This window comes from Magnolia sinica, chromosome 19 (genome assembly GCF_029962835.1).
Source record: "Magnolia sinica isolate HGM2019 chromosome 19, MsV1, whole genome shotgun sequence".
Taxonomy (NCBI): domain Eukaryota; kingdom Viridiplantae; phylum Streptophyta; class Magnoliopsida; order Magnoliales; family Magnoliaceae; genus Magnolia; species Magnolia sinica.
In genome coordinates, this window is record NC_080591.1 from 24,622,189 (window position 1) to 24,633,354 (window position 11,166).

The window sequence follows — 11,166 nt, forward strand, 5'->3', positions numbered from 1 at the left end:
ATCAAACTCTTCAATCAATCAGTTTCCTTCTACCTGGTCAAAATAAAGATTACATAACCCTGGCCTGTTCCATTTTCCTGCATTTAACAAAACTGAGTAAAATTTTGCAATTGCTTATATTCTTGTTCTTCTAAGCCTTTCCCCATCCAAGCTAAGATTGTATGATCTCCCCGCATTTGCTGCTCCATAAAAGCACTTTCTGTTCTTAATCTTATCCCCTTCTTTTAGCCACAACGCCATTGATTGCTGCCACCATTTGATTTCTTCATTTACTTTCTTCTTGAAATCAAATTTTAAGTTATTCATGCCAACAACTCCTTTTCAAATGCTTCCTGCCCCTGTCGATCCCTTAATTCTTCACCATAATTGGAGCTTTTGCTTCCTCTACACTAATAAAAGACTCTTTTTCCATTGTTTCATTTTCACTCCTTATGATGAGTTGCATCATAAGATGATGACCATTGTACTCTGAACAAACCCCTCCACTCTCTGACTTTTTGTCTGACAAATTCTTCCTCTTCAAGCCACATTAATTCAAAGCTGAAAAGAATTGCCTCCCATGATCAACATTGGATTCAAGCATGATGGTACCATATCTGATACCAAGTGTGCCAATCTGCAATGAACAGATTCCTGGAGCTAGCTCATCCCAATCAGTTGTTGCCAAACAGTTACAAGTCTAGACTTAGATAAGACTGGATTGATTTGGTTGTTAGACCTGTAGCAGCATGAAGTGTGAAGCAAAGTGGCAACAGATTCAGGTGCAGGAGCAAGGAAGTGTTACTTCAAAATATCATCAAGCATAAATGGCCAGAAAGCCGGAGCTAGAGAGCTAGTCCGTAGCATGATTCAAACAGGAGCTGGAGCGCTAGTCTGAAGCATGATTCAAAGCAGATGCAGCACCCAGTTACAAGGATCCTGCAACTTCTTGGACCATGTGAATTTTACTCCTCCAAATCAGGTGGGCTACTTGTATTGCGGACTCTCTCACTAAGAAAGGGGTCCTCTGTTTGTCATTGTATCCATTGCCGATCCTTGTATTTTTGAGCCCATTGAGCCTTACATTAAAGTTATTTTGTCATCAATTATATATATATATATATATATATATATATATATATAAATCCTATTCTCCACAGGTTGTGTGTGCTCTCAAGTCTCAATAAACAAATTACAAAAGGTGACTTTCATTCTGGCCCAACTTTTGCATAAACCATGGGCCACCTCTGAGAGGATTTACTTGAACAAGTACCCAGAATTTGTTCAACAGATGAAAACAAAATGAAAGATCATGAATGGTTAAAGTGTCAAGAATAAAGGTTTGCTTGCGTCTAATGCATACTTCCATAACAATATTCTTTGCCAAAAGAGATGTGTAATAGTTACAATGGTGCATTGTATTATTTAAGTTGAACCGCTGATTGATGACGTGATTGAGGAGGTGAGGGAAGAGAATGCAGTGCAAAATATCACAAAAACCATAGAACTAGGATGGTGGTTGTAGAAACTCAGTAGCAAAGAGGAGATACCATTTCAACATTATGTACCAGCCCTACACACAACAGTGTTGATGTTCAACAGTAGACAAGATAAATGCACAGGAAACAGCAGCAATAGCAAGAGAACTCAAAACACAAAAGGCATGTTTGGATATGTGGAATCCGATGCAAAATAAAGGAAAAAACAATAATTCAAATAATGATTTCCAAGAGAACAATTGAAATATTGAGTCCAATTTGAGTTCTTGCTTCGGTGGCAAGTGGAAATCTAAAGTTCCTCTCACAATTCTCACCTAGTTTCTTGTGCCAAGAATCCAAAAATATGGAAAAGTATGTCGTTTCAAAAAAATATGGACAAGTGTAATGATTGCTTGGTGGAATCCACCCTTTTATTTGCTATCCAAACAACATAAATCATTACATCAAAGGAGAACCCTTTTCCTTTTCCACTGTATGGCATGGAATCTATGGTTTCCAAACATGACCTCATATATAGTCATAGATGGACAATAAGTTCAGCCAAACCCAAATAGTTAGGACAAGGCTACAATGATGGTGGTGGTGGACACTCGGTTTAATAAGAAAGTAGACGCAAATTTGCAGTCATCACCCAGTTATTCAAAAAACAGTTGATGCACTACCAGTATTTGACACATCTAACCATGAAACACCTGTGCCACAGTCACAATACTGTACATGGGTAACACATCTGTCATCTGTTCTCATAGCCATATATAAGAGCTTTTGTACTTTGATGAAGATAGACTCCCAAATCATATCTTGCAAGACTCATTCTATGCACAAGCTCAGCTGCATCTTCCTTCTTATTTTGTGAACAAAGACTCCTAATTAGCCTATTGCATACGGGTGGCATCAACACAAAACGTTTCTTCAATGTATAAAGAAAAACATCTATTGCCAAGTCAAGTTTTCCTTCTAGGCAGAGGCTATTTATAAGGAATACACAGCTAGGTGGAGTAACATCGATGTTATGTTCTGTGAGGACTGAAAAGATCTTTAAAGCTTCATCTACTTTTCCTGCCCGGCAAAACCCAATTAGCCAAATTGTATAGGGTGATGAATCAGCATCATTGAGCTTGAGATCCATCTCAACCAAGCCTCTGATTGCATCTTCTATAAACCCTTTCTCAAAATGTTCCTGCACCATGTTGATGGCTCCTTGATCGGTAAGACCACTCTTCTGTGAGACAAATTTCAACCAAAGAGCAAAAGCCTGTGAGACTTTACCCTTGCGACACAATGCTGTCATAAGCGTCTTGTAGACCGCCAAACTCGGAGTACATCCATTCCTCACCATCAGCTCAAAGACCCCAAATGCATCCTCTTCTCTGTCAACTTTCTGAAGCCCATCTATGAGTGTACTATAGGTGACAGCATCAGGTGAGTATCCCTTTAGCTGCAGCTCTTTGAAGAGCTTGAACGCCCCGTTGATGTTCCGCTCTTTGCAGAGCCCATTAATGAGTATATTGTATGTAATGATGTCCGGTACAACCCCGCTATCAGCAAGATCTTTGAGAAGCTTATATGACCGAAGTATGAGACCGGACTGACACAAACGCTCTACAAGCATTTGAAGACTCCCACTATCATGGACCCTATCAGCACCTTGAGAAAGACGGAGAAACAGTGACAGGTTCCTCCCCATCTCCATCTTGTAGAAAAGAATTTGAGCTTCCTCCAGCTCTCCAGCCTTACAAAGACCGTTGATAAGAGCATTGAATGTCATGACAGTGGGGAAGCATCCAACCTTCCCCATTTCATCAAATATCTGCTGGGCCTCGCCAACCAGCCCTTCCTTGCACAGACCACATATCATGATTGTGTATGTAGCGGAGTCCGGGAAAAAATCATACTTCGAAATATCCATCCGAAGTGAGCGGGCCTTATCTAGAAGCCCAACGTCACAAAGGCCCTTGATCAAAGTATTGTAACAGAATGTATCAGGAATGAGCCCCTTCTCAGTCATCTCGCTCAGGAATCCGAATGCATCTTCAACCCTACCCGCCTCAGAGTACCCCTTGATCATGATCGTATACAAAACACAATCAGGTGAAATCTCCTCCTCTAACATGTTCCTATAACACTGGCATGCCTCCTCAAACCGGCCCACCCTAAACAACCCATCGATCAAACAACTGTAACCATTCAATCCAAGTACGAAACCCTCTTTCCTAAACAATCTCAAAAGCTCAAAAGCCTCATTGATCCGACCCAGTTTACAAAACCCACTTAGCAAAGCATTGTATGTAATCGAATCAGGCCTACAATTATTATCTCCCATCGTATACAACAGCCTAAACGCATCGTCAGTCTGCTTAGCTTGACAAAGACCCGATAAAACAACAGTATAAATCATTGTATTCGGAGAGATACCTCTTTCAGACATTTCGACAAACAGGTGGAGCGCGTCCTGAGTCTTCCCCGCCTTGCACAATCCATTGATTAATATGTTGAAGGTCGACCGGTTTGGACGGCAATCAGACTTGAGCATCAGATTATAAACCGCCATCGCAACCTGGAAAACCTCCTCTTCGATCAGAACGTGCAGGATTGTATTGTATGTGAACGTGTTCGGACGGCAGGCGTACTCTGCCATCCTGCCGAACGATTCCACGGCCTTCTCAGCCATGCCGGAGACAGCGTAAGCAGAAATCAGAGCTGCGAACGCTGGGGATATGATCGGGATCCCGTTCGCCTTTAGTTCATCGAGCAATTCCCATGCCGCATCGAACCCGTTCTCGCTGCGGAGGATCCCGATCATCGAATTGTACGAATCCCAGCTGCGGAGCCGCTTCCGACGCATGGCCCAGATGAAGAACCGGAAGCCGGAAAACGGGTCCCGGAGCTCTTTGATGACGGAGGCGACGATGGACGGTGAGATGAGGGAGGAGAGGATCTCGAGGGAGGATTCGATGGCGGGGGAGGTGGTGAGGATGGTCTGTATTTCGTTTGCGATGGCAGTTTCGTAATTCGGGGCGGAGGGAAGGGCAACGATGGAGGAGAAAGGTCTGGTTTTGGAGACATGTTGGAAGAAAGAGGAGGGACTGAGTTTTGGTCTCATGGGGCAATGCAGGGTTTCCGAGGGGTATTTTGGGGATTTTTTGGATTGGGAGGATGCCCATTTCAACCAGTCATGAAGGGGGCTGAGAAAGGGAAGGGATTCTTCAAGGGAAATTAAAGAGTAGGAGGAGAGAATTTCACGGAGGCGAGTTTACTTGAGATAGTGCAATAGTCGTACTGAAGTGACGTCACCAAGTTTTGTGAGCCCCACCATGATCTATGTTTTGTATCCACACCGTCTATCCCTTTCGAGAGATCATTTTAAGGCATGAGCCAAAGAATGAGAAAGATCCAAAGTTCAACTGAACCCCACCACGGAAAATAGTGGGACAGCAACGGCCACCGTTGAAACCTTTCTATGGCCCACCATGATGTTTATTTGAGATCCAACCTCGTCATAAGTTCACACGGACATGGACAAAGGGAAACACAAATATCAGCTTGATTGAAAACTTCTATGTCCGCGGTAAGTTTTTAAAGGTGGGCGTTCAATCCCCTCTGTTTTCTATGGTGGGGTCCACTTGAGCTGTAGATCTGCCTCACTCTTTGAATGATACTCTAAAATGATCTCTCCAAATGGATGAAAGGTGTTTATATAACACATACATTATGACATCGTGTTGGGTTCACAGTGACCTCCCGCCCGTCACCAGCTAATGCAGTTCCTGCTCCCTGTATCCCTGACTACCATGGTGCCACATTTATTTATTTCTTGAGCTCATTTTAATGCATAATCACAAAAATATTAGGTGGACCACATCATAGGAAATAGTGGTGATTGAACGCCCACCATTGAAAACTTCTTTAGAGCCATGAGAATGTTTATTTGCCACCAAACATGTAGATAAGTTCACAAAGATGTGGATACAAGGACCACATAAATATCAGCTTAATCCAAAACTCGTATAGCCCACAAGATATGTTTAATAGTTAATCACTACTGCTTCCTTTGGGGTCGTCATCCACATGAGATTTAGAAATAAGCGGGCAAAATAGATAGAAATGTATAAAATACAGACATGATGATGGGTCCAAGGAACACAGAGTTTCACTGTGAAATCCATGTCACCGGACCGGACACAAAACTCAAGTGGGCTGCACGCGCGATGGGATAATTAAAGTGAGTAGAAAAATGGTCACCATTGAAACCTCCTCTCATATGATATTTATATGTCATTCATACTATTCATAAAGGCATTCCATGGGGGATGAATGAAAATACAAAAAATGATACCCTGACTCAAAACTTATGTGGCCCCACACATGCTTCATTCCTAGCTGTTTTATGTCATGTAGCTTATTTGAATCTAGCTCATTTTGGGGCTAATGATATGATAAAACGTACGGTTGGGGTGGATTTCTCATAAACATCACGGTGGTCCACCTAATTTCTTGTTGGGGCGGGCAAAGGTGATTCTTGATAGATATATGCAATCAGGGCCACTGGATTGATTGATGACTACTTCCATCATTGGAGGTTTTTTTTTTTTTTTGGTTGTTGTTGTTGTTGTTCAATTAGATTGGTTCATTTTACCTACCTTTGATTAGATGGTTGCAGCCGTATGATCAAATAGATTTTTCTGTGGCCTGGATAGTCCCAGGTAAGTACATCATGATTGATGGTCCAAACCAACGATTGGACCTTCCCCGTTGTAATCAATTTGGACATTCAATATTGTTCTCCCTACATGAGATTGTTAGGATCTTCTGTTCAAGGTGATTAATAGATCCAAGGTGGGGAGGTCTGATAAATGGCCTAGCTTGATGATTTGACATTTTCATTTAAATTGATCTGGATCATCCATTTTGTTCACCATTGATTGGGTGGTTAGAATTATCTCATCAAGTGGATTCATCAGGAGGTGGGTCCACAAGAGAAGAAGTCATTGAGATTGAATGGACATTTTTCATTGTAATCGATTCGGACCATCTGTTGTTGAGGTCATGTGGTCAAGATGATCCTTAATTGACAATCCAAAGTAACCCAAAGTACCCCAGTTGGGAAGATCACAACCCTTCAATTGGCGACCAACAAATAGATGGCTACAAAAGAAAAAACTTATGTTCAACTGAAAAATGACCAAATATTCAATGGCTGGGATCATTCAATCCGAGTGATTTTTGGTGCAATCGTATCAAGGTTTGGTTCACTTGTACAAACTATAAGACCATGCAAAATTGTACCAGGGATTTAAGATTTTTTTAGATTTTTTTTTTTCATTTTTTTTTTTTTATTTGCACAATCACACACACTCACACCATGGTGGATTTTCACCGCAATGTGCACTCAACCTATGACCTCTTGTTAAAACTCAAGTGAGTCTACAAGTGAGGCATGAGTAAGGACCCAAGCATTTAAGACTTGGGGATTCTAACTCATATGATCTTGAATCGAGTCATAACTGGCCTAAGGTAGGGTGAACCGACCTGACTCACCCAACTTAGGGATGATTGGTATTGTTTGTTATGAGATGTTTAAATTTTGTACACGCAATAGGGGTTTGATCGATCGATCATCCCAGTCAATCAATTGAGTGAACTCTGAATTATGCAGATTGGTTTCTGGATAATTTTTGAATAGTCTCGATTAATCAAACTTTTGGTTCAATTGATTGACAGTTTTCGAAAAATACCTCTAAACTCTTTAGACACTTTTGAGTGTGTCTGATTGCTTGAACATGCTAGCTCGATCGGTGTCGATCGATTGATACTTTGAACAACACCATGTGCGATTTTGTAGAATTGCACTGTTTGTTTCTTATTCTGTGTGCAACACTATATATATATATAAGGGTGTAATGCGGGATTATGGAATTCGAAGTGATTCGAATCGGGGCTTAAATGTTTCTAGAGTTTGAAGATGAGAAAATGAGGGTTTTTAATATTGTAAATTCTTCTATTATCTTGTAATTTCGTTATTCATAGTAATTCGTTGTCGCTTTGTGCCGTCATTTTTTTCACAATAATTTTTTCATGTATAATTCTTGTGTGTTCTTTGTGTTTGCAATTGCTTTTTTGCGATTATCTTTCGACTATTTAATTTGAATTCAAGATTTGCTTATGAGGCTTTCCCAACATTATTGAACTAGACTAGGTCTGACCGAGTCCAAGTCGACTCAAATGAGTAGATGTCCCACTCTTAGAGACATGGGTTACTTTGGAATATAGTTTATAGAGTTTGCGCGCATCAACTACCACACCATTTTCACATTAAATAGACTGTTTTGCATGCTGAAGGATATAAAGTAAGAAGGCTTAGCCCTCTCTCACCCTAGCAATGTTTCAAAGATGTTCAAGGTTAATTTTGTTTTGTTTATTATTACTGTATATGTGGCACAGAAATGGTTTCATGGCAGAGAAATTACGGGGCTTGATGTGATGGTCCATGCAATTGACACCCACATTTAATGATCTAAGTTGTTGGTAGATGGGGCTTATCCAAAAATTCCTACATTGGAAAATCCCAACTCCCTCCCTCTCTCAAATCGAAACCCTAAGCTGAAAAAAGAATATAGAGAAACCATGACAATGGGAAGGTGTTTAGCAAAAGCCAAAAGGTCCCTTTTTTTTTTCAAGGCCATGATCAGCAATCTTAAGGTTGTTCAGCAACTTATTTTTTACAGTTTACCAAGTTAACTTTTGAGACAATTAGCTTATCTACTGCTGTTTAAAAAAAAAAAAAAAAAAAAAAACAGAAAAAAAAAAAGAAAAAAGAAAAAAGAAAAAAGGTAACTTGTCTCTGTATCCAAACACACCTTAAATGGTTCTCTTGTTATGTTATGTTATGTTATTTATTTTTATTTTTATTGGTGATGGTATCTCTAATTTGGTATCATGGTGATCCAATGATGATAGGTGGTTATATGTGGAAGCTGGGCTGTTGTTTATATTATGGTGTTTAAAATTTGTGATTTCATGCTATGTCGAATTTTATTTAAGGTGAAGTGATTTCTGTTGACATCTCTCCCTCTTTGGAAGCTCTCTTCTCGTATTTCTCCTGTTTAAACTAATTACTAGATGTACATGTTGTTTTTTTATATTAAGTTTTTAATCATGCAAGTTTGACAAATTTCATATGTTAGTTGTTACTTGATACAGGCAAACTGGGACATGTTTCAATAAATGTATTGAGAAAAGGTATACTTTTGAGAATTCTACCTTTTGATGCTTGCAATTATGCAGTTAAATAATAATAATAATAATAATAATAATAAATAAATAAATAAAAATTCCAACCCATGACCATATCAAACAAATGTTGTTGTAGGGGCTTGAAAATTGACTGTTTGAAACATGCAAAGGAACTTGCACCACACATTTGGAAATTATTATGCAAAGGAACTTTCACCACACTAATGAAAATATTATCCATGTTCTCCATTTATTGAAGTAGGAGGAGGGTAGGGTGCTTGCGTATGTATTTGCATACGAGTGTTTGGGATTTTATATGTATATGAATTCTCATTCATAAGACTGTCTGTATATGCCTTGGTGCTCCTTCATGACACCATTCCTTTATGTTCATTGGAGTTAATAAAATATCATTGGTAGAGCAGTCAACGGGCTGGGCCTGAGGATGGTCTCGGCCCATGGGCCCAACCATCCATCCTAGTGAGGATCCGTTACATCATTATCATTCTTCATGTGGGAAGAAATAATAATATACTAGCAATCCTCCTGAAAATGAAGCTAAGCAATACCAATTATGTAAATCTGAGATACTCAATACCTGTGAGTAAAATCAGTCTTTCATCTTTACATTACTGGCACCATTTACTCCACCCGTTCATGTCCCTACCAAATGGTGATCGTTTGTGTTTTCGTCACCATCTGCATGGAACTCGAACGCAATATATGCAATCCTTTAAATCCAAAAAAAAAAAAAACACAAGTCTGTACTAGTAAAATTTTCATTGATTAAGGTTACTATGGTGGCTAACACAACCAAATCCAATCATATGAATATAGACTTAGGATTGCAATTATAATCCTGCCTTCAATGGATTATATCTAGATTAGTCTTATATGGTCCATAAGTTGGTTGGTATTGACCTTTGAAAGTAAGGAACTTTAAGGGGTAACAGGCGGTTATGTTCCACTTTCTCTCATTTTAAAAGGTCTATTTCAACTTCTCAAAGATGGGTAATGAGCCTGCAATAAAACCGAAACAAGACTCTGTATGATATGTTCACCATTAATGAGCATTATAATTATTGCTCTTAAGATAGACGGTCAGTATGGGATAATACAGGTGGTTGGATAGATCCTTGCATTAGAGTCTTTAAGATTGAAAGTTTAGACTCAACGCAAATGATCCACATGATTGAAGATTAATTCTCTTTATAGTCTATCTAGTATATGAACCAGATGAAGTGCTCATTGTGAACTAAACATATGGATCAAATGTGGGCCTACATATGTTCTGAATTGAATGCGAGCTATACGTGGTCCAAAAGATGAACACAACTAACATCCATGCATATGATCTACTTATGAGGTCCATTAGTGATAGGAGAAATTGGATCTAATTAGTGATGGGCCCAGTGCGAACGTCAGGCCCATTAATGGGATTCAAGTGGATCAGGATCACTTAATGGGCCCAGTACAAGTACTGGGCCCAACAACAGGGATACAGGAGGATTTTGTTCATGGGTCCAGAGTGCAGACCCGAATGAACAGGAATTGGGTCCTACAGACCTGACTATATAAGATTAAGTATTCAACCTAATACACCCCGAGAGAGAGAGAGAGAGAGAGAGAGAGAGAGAGAGAGAAGGCAACCATTCTCGCAGTGGCTGAAGACAAGGAGATGAAATCCCCAGCCACCGTAGAGGCACTCTCAGTTAGTTGAAGGACGGGCTTCCAACATCTTCCACAATGCCGATTAAGAAGGTGTAGCCATCCCTGATGAAGGATTCGCAGCTGATCGCATTCGACTGTAAACGAACACTATCAAAAAACTAGGCAAAGGCTACGGATAAAAGCAGTGGCTAAAGGCTTATAGCTACAGTTAAAGTTCGTAGCACGACCGTAGCCATTGATACCATAGCCATAGGTCTTACAGCTATGGCCACGGATTTAATCCATAGCCATAAAAACAATAGGTATGGATTAAATCCGTACCAATACTTTCCTTAGCTCTAAAGTATATATAGCTACGGATTATATTTGTAGCTAAAAGTAGAGCAAGAACTGTAGTAATAGGCTAAATTAGATACAGCTACGGTTTGCATATAAAGGGCTACGGTTAATAACTGTAGCTAATGCCTATTTTTTTAAAAAAATTAAATAAAATATAATAATGGCATCTCTTACCATTGTAGTACATGCCCTGATAGATCATTCATTCATTCAAATACAATCATTCATTTTAATCAAATTTCACGGCTAAATCATTCATTCATTTAATCAAACACAATCATTCATTTTAATCCATTCACAAAAGCACAATGCCAATATAATAATTATATGTCTATTTAAAGTTCTCATTAACAGCAAGATCCAATGCCTTCTCGCAGATAAATAGCTTCTCAACAATTACAAGCGAGAACTTCATGGATGTGCGTCTACTGCTTATCAATTTGCC

General features: G+C 39.5%; 1 protein-coding gene across 1 annotated transcript; it reads right to left on the reverse strand.

Moving 5' to 3' along the window:
- Positions 1–1,850: 1,850 nt before the first annotated feature.
- LOC131235018 (pentatricopeptide repeat-containing protein At1g79540) lies at positions 1,851–4,714 on the reverse strand. Its single transcript, XM_058232092.1, has one exon. It carries the CDS (start codon positions 4,579–4,581, stop codon positions 2,212–2,214), a length of 2,370 nt encoding a protein of 789 aa, XP_058088075.1. The 5' UTR covers positions 4,582–4,714; the 3' UTR covers positions 1,851–2,211.
- Positions 4,715–11,166: the final 6,452 nt, after the last annotated feature.

Bases quoted from the DNA above. Each gene is read 5' to 3' on its own strand.
- LOC131235018 (XM_058232092.1), bottom strand. From the start codon at position 4,581: ATGAGACCAAAACTCAGTCCCTCCTCTTTCTTCCAACATGTCTCCAAA.